The sequence below is a fragment of the Barbus barbus genome (assembly GCF_936440315.1).
Source record: "Barbus barbus genome assembly, chromosome: 18".
Classification (NCBI taxonomy): Eukaryota; Metazoa; Chordata; class Actinopteri; order Cypriniformes; family Cyprinidae; genus Barbus; species Barbus barbus.
Genome location: NC_136746.1, coordinates 15,022,477 through 15,045,322, shown reverse-complemented (window position 1 = coordinate 15,045,322; position 22,846 = coordinate 15,022,477). Strand labels below are relative to the sequence as shown.

General features: G+C 40.5%; 1 protein-coding gene across 11 annotated transcripts in view; it reads right to left on the bottom strand.

Moving 5' to 3' along the window:
* The window catches only part of LOC306884037 (LIM domain-binding protein 3-like), a 46,913-nt gene extending 25,733 nt beyond the window's left edge, over positions 1–21,180 (bottom strand). For 5 of the 11 annotated variants that reach the window (XM_079439655.1, XM_079439660.1, XM_079439664.1 and 2 more), the window contains exons 1-3: positions 17,397–17,468; positions 17,009–17,202; positions 1,957–2,108 (exon numbers count right to left, since the gene is read on the bottom strand). In XM_079439655.1, the coding sequence (XP_079295781.1) occupies positions 1,957–2,108; positions 17,009–17,104 (248 nt within the window). In that variant the 5' untranslated portion in view covers positions 17,105–17,202; positions 17,397–17,468. Of the gene's footprint in view, positions 1–1,956; positions 2,109–17,008; positions 17,469–21,070 lie in introns of those variants that run through there. The other 6 variants (XM_079439658.1, XM_079439659.1, XM_079439663.1 and 3 more) reach the window with 5 other exon arrangements.
* Between the last annotated feature and the right edge of the window lie 1,666 nt (positions 21,181–22,846).

Genomic DNA, 22,846 nt, shown 5'->3' with positions numbered 1-22,846 from the left:
TAGCATTAGAATTAACATTTTAGTTTCTTTGCAATGTTTAAAACAAGTGAAAAACATTATTTGGCATCAATATATACACTTCTGTTGTGAAGTTTGGGGTCAAATTCTGACTTTAAGTCTCTAATGCTTAACAAGGCTGCATTTATTTGATTAAAAATACAGAATATATAGAATACAACAATATACTGCAAAATACAGTAATATACTGTATTAAGATATTCTGTGAAGCAAAATTTAATTTTCAGCATCATTACTCCAGTCTTCAGTGTCACAGGACCCTTCAGAAATCATTCTGATATGCTGATTTGTTGCTCAAGAAACATTTCTTTTTATCAATAACTTTATCCAAAATATTAACATTTTTGAGGAATTTAAAATCTTACTGATATTTACTGATTCCTTCAAAAATCTTACTTGTGGTAGCATACAGAATATTTTTACACTTGAAGTGTATCAATATATTTTTAAATGCTTTGTCCACCCTTTAGACATTACCTTTCAGTATAAGACTTCACATACTGCAGTTCATACATTAATTTTATGGGTAAATCTAACATACAATTAAGATGAATGCTAAGCTAGTTAAATAAATGTTGAGATAAACGTGTCACAGGATGTTGAGATAAATAAAGTCGCATGGATTCTGATCTAACTACAAGGTTCGAAAATCATCTCCATATATATGAATAAAAAAAGTGATGCAGATCAACTGCAGTTTGAACACAACCTTGTTTAAAGCTATGTTGTGTCAGTCCTGGGCAGCCTTGAGTTGGAGCACAAGGCTGGAAAATAGCTTTTCAAGTTAACTGATGAATGAGGCTGCTGATGGACAAATGGACACTCGCCAGAGGCAGAGAAGAAAGATTCTAGAAGCTGCAGCTTCTGAGTACATGATATTCATTGTCTGTTTTGAAGAGCTTTTCAAATGTGTGCGGATGCTTGTCTAGTAATGTTGAAAATGAGCAAAATGAATCAGCAGTTAGTCTGATGTGAGTTGTCAGATGTGTCATAATACTCTTTATATATTATACATGAAAGCAATAAAATCACATGACCTTTTCCTGGCTAAACGCATACAGAGCTCATCTGAACTCACACAAAATCTCAGTCACATATGTTTATGATGTACTGAAGCTGCGGTCTGTTTACGCTTCATAAAAATTAATCCCATGATTGACTACACTGAACAGACAAGGCCTGCTTTTATTACACTGCAGTGAATGAGCCAACAATAGCATATTCATCACAGTAACCCATGAGACCCGCTATCATCTGTATTATTCACTATAATTAATTTAATTAATAATATTTAATTAATAATTTGCTTGTAGCTACAGAATTGACAGATCACACAAGAGCATGAGAAAGGCTGCCCCAGAACTGTCAGTGAAGATAAAATCGTTACAAATTTATGGTCGCCAAGACAGATTAAATATCAGTGTGGATCACAGTGTAAACATGGCAGATCATTTTATTACCTTCACCAGAAGAAACTCTAATTCTATCTAAGAGGCGTCGCTCACATTTCTACAGACTCTACATGTGTCATACACAATACTGAATTTCCAAGTACTGCCACATCCTTCCTGGTTTCGAAAGGTTTTTGCAAGTACTATAATACACAAATGCATCAGAGAGAAATAAGACTCATTTTTAAAAATTAAATGTTAGAATTATAATGATTTCTAAACGATCATGTAACACTGAACACTGAAATAACGTCTGCAGAAAATTCTGCTTTGCCATCACATCATATATAGATGATATATATGATATATACATTTTTTTTTTTTTATTACATTGTAGTAATATATCACAATATTACTGATTTTACTGTATTTTTGATCAAGTAAATGCAGTCTTGGTGAGAATAAGAGACATCTTTCTAAAACTTACTGACCTCACATTTTTGAACGGTTACACACACAGCTCCAAAACACTAACAATGCACTATACCTTTGCATGGTAAGGGCCAGATTGAAGTTGGCAGACTTGATCTTGTTTTGGGCCTCCAGGTGTGTCATCCCCTCTGTGCTGACCCCATCAATGGCCACAATGATGTCACCCTGGATCAGGTTGCTGGAGGCTGCCTTGCTCCCTGGTGTAATCTGCCACAAACAAAACAAGCTTTTAACTTCACAACTTCAGCAAACACAATACTTATATTAAATGGGGCCATGGTCTGCAAGCAGATGCACAGCAAAACTGCAAAGAAAAAAAGAGCAGTATGCAAAGCTAGAGTAAGCAGCAATCAAATGACTGAGAGAACTCACATTTTTTTGAATGAATGAATTATAGCATGTATTTCAATTAATTATCGATTGATCGTTTGAGAGAGAAAGAGAGATGACAGTTGTGTATACCTGCTTGCTGCGTCTTTCTGTACAAACAATTACTTCAAAAACAGCGATTTTACCACCTCGTTGCTGGGGAATATAATGTAGCGATCTAGTATCTAGGCTATTTTATTAATTAAAATTACGGGGAAGTATTGACAACAAGTTTGTGTGTGTGTAGCGCAATCAGCTATCTCCGAACCCAGAACCCCAGCTCACTTGATCTGCCCCGTTTGTCAGAGACACTTCCAGGCCAGGATTTGCCTTATTAGCCATTTGCGAAATCATATTTCCCATCGCTAGACAACATTGATGAAGTTGGTTATGTTCTTACTAGAAGGACGAACAGAGACTTAGACAAGGTAATAATTTGGTCTTTATTTGTCTGCCGACACATGAGATCCATGTAGGTTGGATGTATGAATAAAGCTGAACAAAAGAGAAGGGTCTGTCATCTACAGGTCCTTGCTTGATTAATATTTAAATTTGGTTGACGATCTGAAACATTAAAGTGTGACAAACATGCAATAAAATAAAAAAAATCAGAAAGGGGGCCAACACTTTTTCACACCACTGTGTGTGTGTGTGTGTGTATGTATATATATATATATATATATATATATATATATATATATATATATATATATATATATATATACACACCACACACACACACACACACACACACACACACAGCCTTCCATAAGTATTGGAACACTAAAGACAAAATTGCTCTGTTGGCTGTGGAGTCAAGACATTTACAAATATGATTAAAAGATGAATATGAGACAAAACTACAGAATGTCACATTTTATTATTGGGTGATTCAACACATAGATGTTTTACCAAATAAAAAGAACAGCACTTTTAGAGTTTCATCCCCCAATCTGATGTGAGCATAAGTATTGGAACAATTGCCTCACAGGTCTTTCTAAGTGATCAGCTGTGTCCTGTTGCATTAATTATTCAGATATTAAAAGCAGGGAATGTGTTACAGATCGGAGGACACAAGGTTAGCAGGTAATGGAACGTTTATTGACAGGTAAGCAATAGAGAGGTAAACAGATGGCGCGGCTTTCTTGATCCCGGAGTTGGTGATCTTGAACTGGGTAGTAATGATGTGAATCTTTACTTGCAGGGATAACTGGAGGAACCAAGGACGATCGGCAACCACACACACACACCGCAGACTTGAGAGCTTCGCACCGGCGATCGTGGAACTGGCTTGGAGCAGGATCCTGGAACAGGGAAGTATATACAGAGACAGGTTAGTAGATTAGCAATAGGGAATACAGGCTTTGTGCTGTCGTAGGAAGTCCTCTTCGCAGAAACGAGACCGGACATCATGTGCTGGGTGGTGTGTGGTTTTATAGCTGACTGGTGATGAGGGACGTGATGCGGGACAGGTGAGCGTGATTAGAACTCAGGTGATAGGGATCGCTGTGATTGGGAGGTGGCAGAGCCTGGCATGTCTGTAACATTACCCCCCTCTCCACGGCCAGCTCCCGAGGGCCGAAAACCCCGACGCCGTGGCGGTCTGCCTCTACCTCTGGGTGCAGGGCGATCTGGATGGTTTGAGTGGTATTCCTCGAGGAGGTTCGGATCCAGTACGTCTTCCCGGGGTACCCATGATCTCTCCTCTGGGCTATACCCCTCCCAGTCAATGAGGTACTCCAGATGACCGCCTCGGCGTCGGGAATCCAATATTTCCTTCACCTGATAAACGGTTCCATCCTCCAAGATTAGAGGGAGAGGGGGTTCTGCCGGAGGGCCAGGCTCTGTGGACAGAGGAACAGAGGGGTGATAAGGCTTTAACAGTGACACATGAAAGGTAGGATGGATCCTGTATTGAGGAGGGAGCTGAAGCCGGTAAGTGACAGGGTTTAGTTGTTCAACTATTGGGAAGGGGCCAACAAATCTGGGACTTAGTTTTTTGCAGGGTAGGCGCATTCTGATGTCCCTTGTGGACAGCCAGACCTTCTGCCCAGGATGGTACACGGGAGCTTCTGATCTGCGAAGGTCGGCTGTCCTCTTGCGCCTACGCACTGCCCGCTGCAGGTGGTGGTGTGCGGAGTCCCAGACCCTCTCGCTCTCCCGGAACCAGAAATCTACAGAGGGTACATCAGAGGGTTCCCCCGACCAGGGGAACATGGGTGGCTGGTAACCGAGTATGCACTGAAAGGGGGTCATACCGGTAGTAGGTTGGCGGAGAGAATTCTGGGCATACTCGGCCCAGCCAATGAACTGGCTCCAGGAGTTCTGATGGCCATGGCAGAAGGTTCGGAGGAAGCGGGCCACCTCTTGGATCTTTCGTTCTGTTTGCCCATTTGTCTGGGGATGGTAACCTGAGGAGAGGCTGACGGCCACACCTAGGAGTTTGAAAAACGATCTCCATACTCGGGAAATGAACTGGGGCCCACGATCCGAGACAATGTCCTCCGGAATCCCAAAATATCGGAAAACGTGGTTGAATAGTAGTTCAGCTGTTTCAAGGGCTGTAGGCAGACCTTTGAGTGGGATGAGTCGGCAGGCCTTGGAGAATCTATCGACTATGACCAGAATACAGGTATTGTTGCTAGAGGGAGGAAGATCTGTGACAAAGTCCACTCCTAGGTGTGACCAGGGACGACTAGGGACTGGTAAGGGAAGGAGCTTGCCTGCTGGAAGTCGCCGAGGATTCTTCGCCATGGCACACTCGGCACATCCCTGGACATACCTCCGAACGTCTCCTGCCATGTTGGGCCACCAGAAGCGATCTCGTAGCAGCGAGAGGGTGTTGTTGGCCCCTGGGTGGCCAGTGCCCAGAGATGTGTGGACTGAGTGGATAAGCTGAGTGCGTTGGGATCTGGGAGTATACTGCCGTCCAGGAGGACAACCCGGCGGAGGATTCGTGGGCTCATTGGTGGAGGGAGCTGGGACTGGGTTCCATTGAATGGGGCAGACGAATATTTGTTCCGGGAGTATGGCTTCAGGTTCCTCGGAGTGATCATCCTGGGTGTCAAACTGGCGTGAGAGGGCATCGGCCTTTATATTCTTGGATCCGGGGCGGTAGGAGATAGTGAAATTAAACCTCGTGAAAAAGAGTGCCCACCGGGCCTGACGGGGGTTAAGTCGCTTGGCTTCCTTGAGATATTGGAGGTTCTTGTGGTCGGTGTATACTGTGAATGCATGTTGAGCCCCCTCCAACCAATGTCTCCACTCCTCCAAGGCTAACTTGATGGCCAGTAGTTCTCTGTTGCCGATGTCGTAGTTACGCTCCGCCGGGTTGAGTTTGCGGGAGAAGAAGGCACATGGATGGAGTCTCGATGGTGTCCCCTGCCTCTGGGAAAGGACAGCGCCCACTCCTGACGTTGAGGCATCAACCTCCACAATAAAAGGTCTCTCGGGGTCTGGATGAATCAAGACTGGGGCTTTGGTGAAGGCATCCTTCAAATCTTGGAAAGCTTGGGTGGCTGCAGAATTCCAGATGAGGGTTTTCGGTTTTCCACGGAGCAGGTTGGTAAGTGGACTAGAGATGGTGCTATAGTTTTGAATGAATCGACGGTAAAAATTTGCAAATCCCAGGAAGCGTTGGAGTCCTTTTACTGTGTCAGGAGTGGGCCAACTGTGGATCGCCCTTACCTTCCCCTCGTCCATTTGGATGCCACCGCTACTGATGTTGTATCCCAAAAACTGCACTGAGGGAAGATGGAAGGAGCATTTTTCGGCTTTCAAGAACAGATTGTGTTCCCTCAGGCGTTGGAGGACCTCCGCAACGTGGCAATGATGTTCGGCCATACTCCGGGAGTAGATAAGGATGTCATCAATATACACCAGTACAAACTTGTGGAGAAACTCCCGGAGTACCTCGTGCATGAAGTCCTGGAATACGGAGGGGGCGTTAACAAGTCCGTAGGGCATGACGAGATACTCGTAGTGGCCAGTGGGTGTCACAAATGCTGTCTTCCACTCGTCCCCCTCACGTATCCGGATCAGATTGTAGGCGCTGCGGAGGTCCAACTTGGTGAAGACGGTGGCACCTCGGAGCTGTTCCAGGGCCGCTGGGACGAGGGGAAGTGGATACCGGAACTTCACGGTAATCTGGTTGAGTGCGCGGTAATCTATACAGGGCCGAAGTCCGCCGTCCTTCTTGGCGACAAAAAAGAAGCTTGAGGAGGCAGGGGATGTAGAAGGACGGATATAGCCTTGTTTGAGAGACTCCTCGATGTATTCTTCCATGGCCTTCTGCTCGGGAATTGAAAGGGGATAGATACGGCCACGGGGCACTGACTCACCCGGAAGGAGGTCTATAGCACAATCCCAAGGTCTGTGAGGTGGTAGCTGAGAGGCTCTCGTGGGACAAAAGACATCTTGGAAGGTGCGATAACAGGCAGGTATGTCAACAGATTGCTTTTCAGGTGGGCTCTCGATGGAAGTGATGTTCAACTCCAGCAACTCGGGCGGTGAGGAGATAGGTGTGGGGATTTCTGGGAAGCATTGATCGAAGCAGGAATCTCCCCATCTGAGAATCTCTCCGTTCCGCCAGGAGATGTGAGGATCATGTTGGAGGAACCAAGGTCTACCTAATATGATATCTATGGATGAATCTTTGAGAACCAATAGACGGATATTCTCCACATGTAAAACTCCTACTTGCAACCGTATGGGTTCGGATAGTTGGTTGACATACCTGCGGCTTACGGGTCTCCCGGTGACTGATTGGATCTGGTAATTCTGCGGTGTGGCGGTGGTGGAGAGATGGAGCTGGCGGCTGAGACTGCCCGAGATGAAGTTTCCCGCGGAGCCAGTGTCGAGTAGGGCCGTGACTACGAGGGAGCATTTAGGGCCGGTGAGGCGTACTTCTATGGTTAGGGGCTTACGATTTGGAATTTCTGTCGAAATAGCACTCACCCCCAGGCGAACTGGTCTTGTGGGACAGCTGGAACGGAGATGTCCCCTTTCTCCGCAGTATAAACAGAGACCCTGGGCAAAACGGCGGGAGCGTTCTTGGGCAGAGAGACGGTAATTATCGATTTGCATGGACTCTGGGGTGGTCTCCTGAAGGCGCTGTTCAGCTGAGCAAAAGAGCACTGGATGATGAGAGAAGTCAGTGGATAATTCTGCCATGCAGGAAGTCATACGAGTGGCACAGCGGATAGAGTGTTGTATAAGGCTTTCTAGGCCGAGGGAATCATCAAAGGCAGCCAATTGCAGACGGAGATGGGGTTCCAAACCCTGTCGGTAGGCGGCAAGTAGCGCGCACTCGTTCCATCCGCTGGCGGCCGCGAGAGTTCTGAACTGCAGGGCATATTCCTTGATGGGTAGTGACTTCTGACGAAGACGATAGAGTTGATCACTGACTGAAGAATCATACGCTGGTTTCCCAAAAACCTCCCGGAAATGCTGAACAAACGCTTGGGATGACTGAGTGACGGTGCCGCCCTGAGCCCAGATGGTCTCTGCCCACCGAAGAGCATGGCCTCGCAGGTGAGTGATTATGAAAGCGATCTTTGATTTCTCTGTGGGAAATAGGTGAGGTTGTAGCTCAAATGACAGGGAACACTGCAGGAGAAAACCATTGCACTCCTCCGCCGAGCCTGAGTAGGGCGCTGGTTTAGCCATGGGGGTGGTGACCGCCGAAGAAGTGCTGATGCCGGAAGGGACTGCTGAGGCAGATGCCGATGCTGAGGTGAGGGTTCGTTTAAATAACTCCACCAGCTCCTGAAAGGGGTCTGAAGAACTCATGGTGGAGAAATCCAGTTGTGGTCCGGTCTTCTGTTACAGATCAGAGGACACAAGGTTAGCAGGTAATGGAACGTTTATTGACAGGTAAGCAATAGAGAGGTAAACAGATGGCGCGGCTTTCTTGATCCCGGAGTTGGTGATCTTGAACTGGGTAGTAATGATGTGAATCTTTACTTGCAGGGATAACTGGAGGAACCAAGGACGATCGGCAACCACAAACACACACCGCAGACTTGAGAGCTTCGCACCGGCGATCGTGGAACTGGCTTGGAGCAGGATCCTGGAACAGGGAAGTATATACAGAGACAGGTTAGTAGATTAGCAATAGGGAATACAGGCTTTGTGCTGTCGTAGGAAGTCCTCTTCGCAGAAACAAGACCGGACATCATGTGCTGGGTGGTGTGTGGTTTTATAGCTGACTGGTGATGAGGGACGTGATGCGGGACAGGTGAGCGTGATTAGAACTCAGGTGATAGGGATCGCTGTGATTGGGAGGTGGCAGAGCCTGGCATGTCTGTAACAGAATGTGTCGTATCAGTTATATCCATTACTTCTGCATTCTGAATCTTGCATTTGATGATGACGACGCACACAAACCAGGATGAAGACGAGGGAGCTGACTTTGAGAGAAAAGCAAGCAATTTGGATGCTAAAAGAAAAGAGGAAGTCAATTAGAGCTATAGCAAAAACAAAGGGCATAGAGAAATCAAGAGTTTGGAAACCACCAGTGACACCAGCAACCAACAACGACCTGATCGGCTGAGAAAACAACAGTAGTTGATGACAGACAAATCATAAAAGCTGTGAAAATAAACCCTAAAAGAAGTGTCTGTAAAATCACCAACAACTTCCAGAAAGCTGAGGTGATGCTCTGACAATCTACTGTCCTCAGGAGACTTTGACACAGAATTACAGATGCTACACAGCAAGATGCAAACCAAAAATAGAAAGGCAAGATTAGAGTTTGCAAAAAAGCACAAAGGTGAGCCAGAAGAGTTTTGCAACTGTGTTTATGGACCGATGAGACAAACATTAACTTTTATCTAAGTGATGGGAAAGCAAAAATGTGGAGAAAATAAGGGAACTGCAAATGATCCCAAGCATACAGCCTCATCTGTAAAGCATGGTGGAGGTGGTGTCATGGCATGGGCTGCCTCTGAAACAGGCCTTCTCAACTTTACTGATAACTTAATGTATGATGACAGTAGCAGAATGAATTTGGAAGGGTACAAAACCATCTTGCCTACCAATATTCAAGAAAATGCCACCAGATTCATTGGGAAGTGCTTCATATTGCATCAGGACAATGACCCAAAACACCCTGCTAGTTCAGTCAAGGAATTTATAAGGGCAAAGAAATGGAAAGTCTTAGATTGCCCAAGTCAATCTCCAGATTTAAATCCGATTGAACATGAATTTTATTCAATTGACAGCTGCTCTAATTGTGTCTGTGTGAATGGGTGCTACCCACTAGAGTGCAGGGGTTGTTTTAAGAGCCTTCTTCCTCTATAAATGTCAAGTCTAATTGCCACATCAAGCAGGGGGAGTGTCCTGCCACCTTCAGAAAGGCCACTGTGATGGTAATGTTCACGTGTTGGGGGCAACATCCCCATAAAATGATCTGTGCTACAAATTACAAGGATTACTTCACCCAAAATGAAACTTAGATGGGTTTGGAACGATAAGAGGGTAAGTAATTGATGCCGGAATTTTCATTTCTGGGTGATTCGGCCCTTTAAGGCTTTATTATTTATAGGCCACAAAAACTTTAAATAGCAGAAAAGAAAGCATTTTGCAAAACTTATATTTATTTGTTTTAGTAAATGCAACGATACTGTTGCTTTGTGCCGGGGTTAGCAAAACTAACGGCAAAAGGAAGGGAGCATGGGAAAACAAAGGCTTGGAGAGACTGAAGGGAGGATTACCAGGTCTGGCACACAAAACATGCATTAACTCTCCATTCTAGCTCATTCCAATTGATGCCTGGATGAATGAGTGGCTGATATGCCAGCTCAAATCTCCTGCTCACTCACAGCAGCACAAAGGAGCTGTTCTGTGGGTCAAGTAAATCATGAGGGGAAAGTAGGCCACAGAGAAAACTAGAGAGACATTTTATGGCAAGACAGATGGACTGTAAAGGAAAAATAAAATGAAGCCAACATGAAATCAAACATTAAATGCACCCTATATATATTCTAATAAACATTTCTGGTCTTATTTTGGTAACATTCTGGTACCATTTTCTTGTCACATGTCACACAGCAGCCAGCCACGATAGCACTGTATAACTGATATAGGCTTATGTTTTTTTTTTTTTTTGAAATATTCCCAGTTGTTAACTATATCATGAAATATCTCAATTCTCAAATGTGTGTAAGTAAATGCATTTTGCTCCTTTATAGATAATGTCAGTTGATCAATAATGGGTGATGGGCAGAGTAGCCTAATAGTGTAATCTATTAACTATGCATAAAAACACGTCTTTTTACTTAAGTTCCAGATATGGGTGTCATGCCATAAAATATTTTTAATACGACTGACTTTGCATTTAAGGTGAATTTGTTAAAAACATTGTAACTTAATAATTATAACACTTTCATTGTACAGAAAGAAAGCAAAGAACATTTACATTATCAAATAACATTTTTAAGCACTCTTAAATAATCACTTAAGCTGTTCACACTGTGAAATTAATGTACTACTTACATCGTAAGCACATCTGCACTTTGTTGTTTCTGATGAGAGAATTTGTCAGAGAGCAGAATTCATTCAACAAGCAAGTGATCAAATCAGTGGCGTTTCAGCAATGACTCATCTGAACGCCTCTGATTGGTCATAAGCTCAACAGAATCGTGTGTGATTGGTTATAACGTGCAGCGCTAAAAAACACATTTGTCTCTGGCTCAGTGCCAGCCAAAGTGCAATGCAGATTTGAAATTAGCAGCTGATGCTGTGCCGCACTGCATGTTCTAATCACACCAGTATGATTGTATGAAATATAAAAAATATATATTATTCTGCAAATTTTTTTTTGTCTTTTGGAAGCTGCATTCAAAATCCACTTCTGCATGTACCAATCATAATTTGAAGTGACAGTCATGGTGTCAAAATTTCTGAAATGGTGAAGACTCGCCCATGATTGAGGCCTGAGTACTTAACCAGATGGGCTCATTTATGCTAACAAGACTGAAAAGAATCCGACACCATATGAATGCAATGTGACCTGATCCTCTCCTGCTGTAGCACCCCTCATATAAGAGCCGAGTAAACCTGCCTAACACCAAATGAATAAAACACATGTGAAAAAGAGTTTAAGAATTTATCACAGCACATCAAAGCCAACCTGTTGAATTATCTGAGAACAAGCTTTGGTTAAACACATCAAACATTTCTGTACTTCTGGAAGGAAGCGTGTTTTTTCTGGATGTTGGTATATAATAGCTCTTAGAGTCTTCCCCAGCAGGATTGACCTGACCTTCAGCAGCCATCTAAAAACAGCTCTGCCTGTCAGCAGCACCAGCTTCAGGCTCTCACGGCAAACACCAAGACTGGTACTTGCTGCCTACTGGTTTGAGACTATCTGAGAGAGACTAGCATTATATAATAACATTATTAGCACAACAACTTGTTCTGAGGAACATTTTTGTTTTCTGACTTCGTTCATCAAGTTAATTAGTTAAATAAATCAAGTTAAATAAATTGCATGCTTTATGATGCGTGTATAAATCATAAGGTTAGTCTGGTGAACCACAACTGAATATCATGTCTTAACCTTGTGCAATGTGACACAAAATCAGTCAATCAGAAGATATTTTATGTTTCATGTACAGCTAATGGAGCAATATTTTGAACCACAGACATTTCACAATAGGCTAACTGGTGTGATGATGCAAAAACAAAAATCAAACAATTAATAAAACATCCTGTCACTTGTTGCAGTCAAACAAATATATATATATATTTTTTCACCGTATGCAACCGTTTTCCAAAATTATTCTAAAGCAGATTATCTGATGCATATAGTATACACTACCATTCAAAAGTTTGGGGTTGGCAAGATTTATTTATTTTTTAATAAAAATTAAATTGTACGTTCTTAAATCTTATAAGTTGTTTGCAACAGGACCAGTGAAAATATTATATAATATTTTATAAATACAGTGGGATATACATTACACAAAAAAAAAATCAAGCAACAATGAAAGACTTAAAGGCTACTAAAGCCATTTTTTTCTTCCAACTATAGTTCATGGGAACAGAGAATGCAATAATCAGCTTTAAAAACGAAGTAGTTTTGTGTTCATCTGCCAGCATCAATCTTCCTGAAGACTGACTGGAATGAACAATTTCCTTCGGCTCATTAGAGGATAGGCGTGTGGAGAGAGGTCATATAAGCAGTCCCGCACTGGAAAGTCACAATGAAAATCAACACTGTTGGGAACGCTCTCACCAGGGGTGTTGTGCTATTTCAAGAACTTGAAAAAAAAACAACAACTTTGAATGCGGTCCAAGTGAAGAGAAGTCAAGTGAGCTACATTTGTGTCATTAATCCAACACGCTGATAGTATTAATGCAGATCAAATTCAAGCCAACCATAAAACTCAATCTTCACAAGCTTTAACTGGATGCTCAGTGAATACCATATGAATGAGTGTAGCTCTTAATTTGAAACGTCCATATTTGAACACCCTGATATCACTTCACAAAGGTGAAACACTATTCCACCAGTAAGTGCATTAGGATACGTCAAGAGAGTTTTATAATATTAGGCTACTGCAAATGCCCTTCACCGGATGAAACATCCTCAAACTATTTGGCAGATCCTAAAGAGGGGATCCCTGTTGACATTTAAATAACATCTTTTCAGAGGCAAACACATTTCTAATGACACCACAGTGTCAAATGAAATGTCACAGAACATTAGTGTAAGTATAAGGTGATTTAGTGCTGGGTAACTCCATAACTTTCCTCTTTTAAATTGGAGGTCCCAACTCCCCTTTACTCCTACCACCACTCATTTTCTCATCTGTGCTATTCTATACATGCTAGTGAAAACACAATGGCTGAAACAAGTTTGGATCTCAACTTCTGTCGAATAGTGAATGTAAATGTTTGATTATTACACATTTCATAGTTTTCATAAAGTAAAAACTTGCATAAACATTCATAGTTTAAATGCATTTAGTGAGTTCATAGACATGATTTAGTTTAATTCAGCAGCTAAATAAACAATTTAGTAATTTTTTGAGATAATTTGATAGAACTGACCTTTTATAACTTCCAAAACTATACCTGCCATTTGTCAATATCTCTTTGTTGCTGTTACTTAATTACTGTCTAATGCATTCTCCAGTTAAAAGTATTATTTTTCTTAGTTTCTTTTCCTCCAAACCACCCAGAGGTATTTATATCCCTCATCTGCTGCTTTCAGTTTGAACTGAATTGCAAGTTCATGCTTTCTGTGTGCCATCTGTTACAGTCTGAGCTGCTCTCAGCCAAGAGAAACCCTCATTTCAGCACCTAGTGCTGTATAGGAGTACTCACAGTCATAAACAGAAGCATCTGCCAACAATATTTCACCCAATTCAGAAGGCCAGTATATTAGCCAAAGAAAGTTAGGAAATATATTTGCATATAATCTGTTATATGTAAAATTCCTCAAAATCATTTGAAAGATGTATATACTAAAATAGAGTATAATGTAAACAAAAGCAGCAAGACTTCTCATCAGTCTGGAATACTGATGCATTGTGTTTTTTTCTAAATTACAAACTGCAATAAACAAATAAATAAATACATATTTCTTAGATAGTGTTGGGGAAAGTTACTTTTAAAAGTAATTCATTACAATATTGCGTTACTTCCTAAGAAAAGACCCTAATTACGTTACTTTGTTACTTTTTATGGAAAGTAATGCGTTACATTACTTTTGAGTTACTTTTTAAATCTGGGCAGGGCTTGCTTGCTTGTTTGTTTTTATTACAACAAAGTTATTTTACAAATGTAAAAGCTCTTTCACAACAAAAGTGAGATGAATACGCCTCAGGCTGAAGGAAATGTAAATTCACGTCTGTAGAGCAGAGGGCGCAGCTCAAACAAATCCAACAATATTATCCAATAATATCCAATAAAAAAGTTCAACAATATTCAGCAATAACAAAAATGTCATTTTTGTTTAGTATTGTTGAATTGGATCGTCGAAGGTCAGTAGCAAAGACATTGGTTAATAAAATGGGATTAAATACATAAAGGTATATTTGTCTTATTTAACATACTTAATTATCGAAAGTGAAAGTGACATGACATACGGCCAAGTATGGTGACCCATACTCGGAATTCGTGCTCTGCATTTAACTCATCCAAAGTGCACACACACAGCAGTGAACACACACACACCGTGAACACACACCCGGAGCAGTGGGCAGCCATTTATGCTGCGGCGCCCGGGGAGCAGTTGGGGTTTGTAGTAAATGTGTTTACTAGTTTAACTCGTTTTTACTAGTTAATTAACAAAAGTAATCTGATTACGTAACTCGCGATACTTGTAATGCATTACCCCCAACAGTATTTATTTATTCAGTGTATATAATATATAATATAATATATACACACACACAGACGCTCAAAAGTTTTGGATCAGTAAGATTTTTAATGTTTTTTAAGGGAGTTTCTTCTGTTCATCAAGGCTATATTTATTCGATCAAAAACACATAAAAAACAGTAATACTGTGAAATCTTATTGCAATTTCTAATATTGGTTTCCTATATTAATATACTTTAAAATAGAATTTGTTTCTGTGACGCAGCGCTGAATTTTCAGCATCATTACTCCAGTCTTCAGTGTCACATGATCCTTCAGAAATCACTCTAATATGGTGATTTATTATGATTGTTGAAACTGTTGTGCTGCTTAATATTGTTTTTTGGAACCGGTGATACTTTTTTCTTTGTTTCTTTGATGAATCAGCATTTGTTCAAAATAGAAATCTTTTCTATGAATATAAGTATTTACTACGACATTTATTCATATTTTGATTTGGTGCTCAAGAAACATGTCTCATTATCAATGTTGAAAAATGCTTTCCCATTTTTTGGGATGCATTTCCAATTATATAATATAATATAATATATATTATATTATATTATATTATATACAGCTAATTATTCTTTGATCTCAACTGCTAATAAACAGGTCCAGAACAGTTCATTATTGCATGTTTTAACCAGAGCAAAGTCTCCGATGCTGAACAGGAATTCTCACTGGCTGATCAGTAAATAGCACCCAGGCTGTCTGTCTCCTTTGGGCTGGTGAATAATATTCATCCTCTTAAGTTACATGGATCCTCCCCAGACCTACTAATGTGATACTCACAGCATTTATAAATCTATGTCTTGATTCAAATACAGAATAACAGAACACTTCTTGCCTCCTTTACAGCAGTGAGGTACTTTAATAGAAAAGCCCCCTGTTGAGCCAGGCGGCAGCCAGAACAAACGTACTGGGTACCACCTGTCACTCTACATTGACTGACTAGGCCCTGTGCTACTGGTCTTTTCCTGTAGACAAATGGACCTGCCACACACCTCTTAGATATTCTTAGTAACCAGTACAGTGAGGCCAAACGGCTGTCAAATGTTGCAAATAAAAAGGCCTAGAAAAGCGTCAGAAGATTCCAATCTGCATTACGATACTGTTGAGGGTGTATACGTCACTATAACATGCCTAACACTATGGACCACCTAGGATAGTGGCAGGACAGACATTCTTCCTGACCGCAGACTATGTTGGCAGAGGTGACAAAATGGCAGCGCATCATCTTTTCGTGGCATGTACTGCCACCGTTTGACCGCTCGATCACTGTCTGACATTTTTTACACAAGAGAATCTATTTTTTCAAGACCCTCTAATGCCAGCAACATACTGGGGCAGTGAATCTGTCCTCACTAGACATCTGAGAATAGGTGCATAGACTGTGCTCTTATTTGAAGACACTTCAACACAATCACACAAACAGATACATTTATAGTCAAATGTTCTCTGGTATGTTCTCATTATGATTTCAATAAGCAGAATCTTTCTACTAGGTCAATTATGTGCGTTTGCAGAGCTAGAATTGTTACATTACAATGAGTACTTACCCTTCTGTGATATCTGACCTTCCCATCTCACAATAAAGCCCTCATAAACACCCTTTTGCACTTATTCATGCTGACTTCCTTGTATATATCGAACTACAATTTCACAGAACTAGCTGTTCAAGAGAAGCATTAGTCATCATGACTTCATGTCACATGCAAGAGTAACAGCAGAACAAGGAATCGACTCGAGTGCAATGAACTGACAGAAAACATTACGATCAATACTGTACATCTACATTGGAAATATGGATTTACAGGATTCCTCAATAAAGCAGCACTGCAGAAAGACTAATTCAGAAAAAAACATTTCCCAATATCGACAAATTTTACACCAAGATACCAATCACTTCTCTGAGGCACAAACTGCACATGCTCAATGCAAGTTTCCAAATCAAGAAGGATATAGCATAATGATAATACAGTATTAAAATATATGAGAAGCATAATCATTATCATCATATGATGAATAACATCAATATTATTACATAAACAACTCTGGATCAGCGACAGATCAGCAAAGGATCAAGTACCAAGATAACAATGAATGAATAAAGGAACTACAAATCATCAAGCCACACTGTAGTGAAATGATGGATCATATTTTAAGTCTCATAATAAAAAAATTGGACAGTGAGGTTTGGAAAAGAATTCAAATTTGAATGAAACACTTAAGATTCTTCTCATTCACACAATACTCATGAAAATTTCAATTAAGTCGATTAGACTCAATCTACATTGATTTGTACGTGAGTAAATGCATGCTGAACTAATGAATCAGTGTCTGTTTGGCCAAGATTTGGGGGTCTTACCCTGGAAACGGTGAGGGGCATGTTGAAGTCCTTGCCTCCTTGCAACCGGAAGCCCCAAGGCGAAGGTCCAGTGAGTGAAACGTTGTACGAAGTCATTGTTCAAAAAAGCCTGTGTATTGTTTAAGCAACAGAATTTCTCCAAACGGATGGGGAAAATGGATTTGGAGGGGGGCGGGGCACGTGCCAAACAGCCTCTGAAAGGAGAAGGAAAAAAAAAAAAAAAAAAAGTGTAAAATGAAAGTAACACTCCCAAAAAAAAAAATCTGCAGGCCAAAACGGTCAAAGTAACAGCTTAAAACAAGGAATTCAGGCCCAGCCAAACTGCAACTAATGCAAAATAACTGGAGCAACAGAGAAGAGCTATGAGCCAGAGGAAGAGGATTCTTGCCTGTTCAGATGAGCTGGACAGACAGCCTAAGAATAGCTGCCCCTCTGCCGAGAGCGATAGCACTATGGCATTGTGGGGAGGGGGGAGGAAGGGGTACTTATATGGCATGTAAGGGGACACCCAGAATGCCAGGCCTCCCATGATTCACAGAGCTAATATAGTCCCCTCTTAGGCTAAAAGATTTTTCTAGACTCCTTTCTTCTAGGGTGCCTCATCTATCTGGTCCTGGGCTAGTTTTGGTTTGGGTTTAGGTGAGGGTTAGAGTTAGGCTTAACTCCTTGCAAGTGCAACCTGGCTGATTTGGGAAAAAAAAGGTCAACAAAAGTTTACAGTTAACTGGCAGCCCCCAGGGACACAAACAAGCTTATCTCATTCATTCACAATGCATTCTGGGATTGAAATGTGTCTCCTGTTTAAATTAAGTGTCTATCATCATTCTAAATACACTGAAATGTTAACATACAAAGACAATAAAAACTGCAAGGTCATTTATAATGTTACAAAAGATTTGAAAAATTAAAATTTCTTAGTTTCCACTGAAATATTAAGCAGCATTTCAACACCCATAATAAGAAATATGTTTTGAGCAGCAAATAAACATATTAGAATGATTTCTAAAGGATTACGTGACACTGAAGACCGGATTAATGGCTTCTGAAAATTTAGCTTTGCCATTATAGCAATAAACTACATTTTAAAATATATTAAAATTTAAATCGTAATAATATTTCACAATATTACTGATTTTATTGTATTTTTAATCAAATAAATGCAGCCTTGGTAGAGACTTCTTTTAAAATCATAATATCTAATCTAAACTTTTGAATGGTAGTGTATCTTTATGAATACATTCACTTTGGATGCAATCAATCACTCTTCATACTAACATTTAAAACATTCCATTGACATTGTAATCATAATGCAGGACATAATGTTTTATTCTTTATTGCAAACAAATCTTGAATGGCATCTACATGAGATAATGTTATCCCAAGCATTCAGAGGCATCTAGAGGTTCTTTATGAGCAGCTTTAAACAAAGAACGAGTGGCAGTGAGAAAAGCCTGATATGCTCGTATTGCTCTCAGAGAACCGAGATAAGAGGACCTCTCGTGCACCAGCACATCACAAGCTCCGCACCGAGACATCGGAGAAAAGATAACCACTGAGGACCTGCCTGTTCGCCCAGCCTAATTTGGGAGACCTCTAGTTTGCAGCTAAGTTTAGCACTCTTTGTCAACAGAAGAATTTGAAGTAATACTGTACATGAATGTTCAACAATCAGGCCTTCATTCAGAGAACAAGCGCCCTGGACAGTTTGTGACATTGCTTTGATAATTGATACAGTGCTTGTCATTGTGAGTCTTGGTAAAGATAACATACTAGGCTATTATTGTAAAACAGTCCATTGGGTTTTTCTCATTTGAAGTATTTTCTGATTCAAGTTGTTGTTTTTCTAACCAGTCATACTGTATGGACTTGTCACACTTAAAAGATTCAGATCATCGAACAAATTTTAATATTACACAAAGATAATGCAAGTAAATACAAAATGCTGTTTTTAAATGATGATTTCATTTATTAAAGGAAAAAAGCTGTTCAAACCTACCTGGCCCTATATGAAAAAGTAATTGCCCCCGTCTGTTAAATCATGAAAGAACTGTGACTAACCACATTTATTTAGAAAGCTGAGTGAAACCCAGGCCTGATTACTGCCAGACCTGCTGAATCAAGAAATGACTTAAATAGAACCTGTCAGACAAAGTGAAGCATGCTTAAAGAGCAACACATCAGGCCGGGATCTAAAGAAATTCAAGAACAGATGAGAAACAAAATAGTTGACATGTATCAGTCTGGAAAGGGTTATAAAGTCATTTCTAAGGCTTTGGGACTCCAGCGAACCATGGTCAGAGCCATTATCCACAAATGGAGAAAACTTGGAACAGTGTTTTACCTTCCTAGGAGTGGCCGGCCTACCAAAATTACTCCAAGAGCACAATGGCATCTCAACCAGGAGGTCATAAGAGAACCCAGAACAACATCTAAAGAACTGCAGGCCTCACTTGCCTCAATTAAGGTCAGTGTTCATGATTCAACAATAAGAAAGAGACTGGCCAAAAGCCATTGCTATGTTGGTGGTAGTGTGATGGTCTGGGGCTGCTTTGCAGCTTCAGGACCTGGATGACGTGCCATAATTGATGGAACCATGAATTCTGCACTCTATCAGAAAATCTTGAAGGAGAATGTCTGGCCATCAGTTTGTGACCTCAAGCTCAAGCGCACTTGGGTAATGCAGCAGGACAATGATCCCAAACACACCAGCAAATCCACCTCTGAACGGCTCAAGAAAAACAAAATTAAGGTTTTAGAGTGGCCAAGTCAAAGTCCGGGCTTAAATCCAATTGAGATGCTGTGGCATGACCTTAAACAGTCCATTCATGCTCAAACCCTCCAATGTGGCTGAATTAAAACAATTCTGCAAAGAAGAGTGGTCCAAAATTCTTCCACAGCCATGTGAAAGGCTCATTGTCAGTTATCGCAAATACTTGATTGCAGTTGTTGCTGCCAAGGGTGGCACAACCAGTTAGATTTAAAGGGCAATGACCTTTTCACATAGGGTCAGGCAGGATTGGCCAGCTTTTTTCCCTTAATAAATGAAATCATTATTTCAAAACTGCATTTTGTATTTACTCTGGTTATCTTTGTGTAATATTAAAATTAGTTTGATGATCTGAATCTTTTAAGTGTGACCAAAAAAAAAACAGGAATGGGCAAAAAGCACTGTGTGTGTGTATATTTATATATATATATATATATATATATATATATATATATATATATATATACAGACCACATTATCTTACAGAAGATCAAATGAGAGTTTGTACATTATTTGAACTAGCAATATGGATCTACACAATGCAACAGGATATTGCACTAGTTGATTTATGATAACTTGGTCAATTCTGCACACAGAAAACAGTCTTTATGTAATGTCCCTCATGTCTATTTATTGTCTGTAACAATTACTTTTATAAATACTTAATGTTTGCACCAAGGATTCCCAAGAAAAGTTTTAATCTTCAAAAACAAAAACAAAAATCACAACAAAGCTGACAGGAGCAGCATCCAGCAGTTGCCACCTGAAGACAACATGTATCCCACCTAAGTTACTGCATTAAGCAAAACACTTTTACACCTTTCACCATGCACAGTAGTGAATTACATGTAGCTACTACAATATAAGCAAATAATTGATCCATCTTTAACCAGATAGAAACGTGCAAAACATGTTACTAATGTCCCATGCGAAACTACACACATCAGGAAAGAAAAAAAGACTTCAAAGAGCTTGAGCATCACTGAATCAGTGTTGCCAGAAGCCAAAAGCAGACACATGCACCTGACAACAAATTCAAAACAATAACAGACAAGCCACTGACTGCCGAATAGTCTATATTTAGACTCGAAGTAATATATAGTAATATATCGGTAGGTATGGAAGAATGGGAAAACTATGAGTGAAGCCCTAACGGAGAGACGATGTTTATAGAAATGTTTTCACGCGACTGCAGCCACTGAGCGTCTCAAGTACAGTGTCAAGCCTGTTGCCTCCATTTCCATTCAACAAACCATTAAAGAGAAGCAAGTTCTCAAAGTTTGGCTTCAACCTACATTGCATGCTTTAAGCTCCTTTATACTGACACCCGCGAGTCTTGCAGCTTGGAGTCGCTCCGTTTCCTCCAGAGGCGAGCTCTGTCACTCACAAGATCCCTGGAGTCCCCGGTGTACGTAAGCACACGGGACGCAAATTGACCAATCATACTATGCTGAAGGATAAACTCATGAATATTAATTATGGAATGCGGCGTTCCCCTCCCCCGTAGCCCTCCCTGAATCGCTGGAATGCAGACGCTGAGCTAATCAACTGGCGAATTAACCAATCACAATATGGTGAGCGTTTGGCTCATGAATATTAATTAGCTTCTGTGACTGATGTGTTACTGGAGTTACCAAGAAACACAGCATGACCTGATAAATATTCACGAGTAAAGCCTTTTTTTCCATAGTAGGATTCGTAATTTCCCACACGGGACGGGGTGACGGAGGGCAAGGGATTTTCATTCTAGAGGAATTATTAAAGAGACAGTCGTCCCTCAGTTGCCCTTGTCAACTGTTTTGAAAAGGAGTCAAGTTAACATCTGACCTATAAAAAAGCCTCAAAAGTCATCAGACATTCTGCAGGGCCCTATATATTGAATTCAATAAACTTAGTTCTCAGCCCTATTTAAAATAGGGAAAAAAGCATCTTAAACCAGCATAAGCTTGTTTGCTGGTCTTTAACCTGGTCTAGCTTGGTCTCCCAGCTAAATTGGTTCTCTTAGCTGGTCTGCAAACTGGAACACCAATTCGAACAGCTGAAAAGTCCTAAACTAAATGTGATGAATTAATGTTATTTATATCTGCTGATGTACAGGTGGCACACTTTAGAGGTTTGGGGACAACTGTGGACCCCAGAGGACATGTCAGTTACAGTGACTGAATGAATAACTGCTGTTAGTGACACACTTGAGGGGGTTTTGCATGCCACATCAGGTTATGATGCAGATCCTGCCTCCCTAGAGCACATCAGCAACTGTGCAACAAGTTGGGACTCAAAACATATTTAGTTTTTCATGCTCAGATACAGCATACATTACTTACAATCCGATTTTTCCATGAATCACATTGACACACTGATAAATGTATAACGTTAGATGGAGTAATAATACGTTTTAGGCATGAGAAACTTTTCCTCAAAGAGAAAAGAGTGCAAAAAACACACTTTTGTTAATTTTACAATCCATAAAGGAATATATTGCGGACTGTGCAAACATTTCTTACTGTAATGTTTAATGTCATATGTGTTTTTTCAAGAGCCACTGCTGAATTGGCAAATGGCACATTGCCCACAGGAGGGCATTGTGTGAAAGAGCAGATGGTGCATTGTTTAAAAGTGACAACCTGCGTCATAGTTGCAATGAAAGGACTCAGTGTAAGAGCATTTTAACCACACATAACAGTACACACACAGACATGATACATTAATAAATTTCTCAGGTACCTTTGAGAAGAAGACATGCCTGAGATGGAAGTCCACACATTTTACACTCACATGGCCAATATTTCTAGGTTTTACTGAACCAAATTCCAGAGTATGCACTATTGTTCAGACGTTTGTATAGTGGGAAAGATTTGTTAATGTTTTTTTTTATTTTATTGTCTCTTATGCTCACGGCTGCATTTATTTTATCAAAAATATAGGCCTAGTAAAAACATTACAGTGAAACATTACCATTTTAAAGACCTGTTTTTATTTCAATATATATATATTCTAAATTCCTTGACAAATATGAAAATAAAAACAGCTTTTATTTGAAATAAACTTTTACGTTGTTACGAAAACATTTC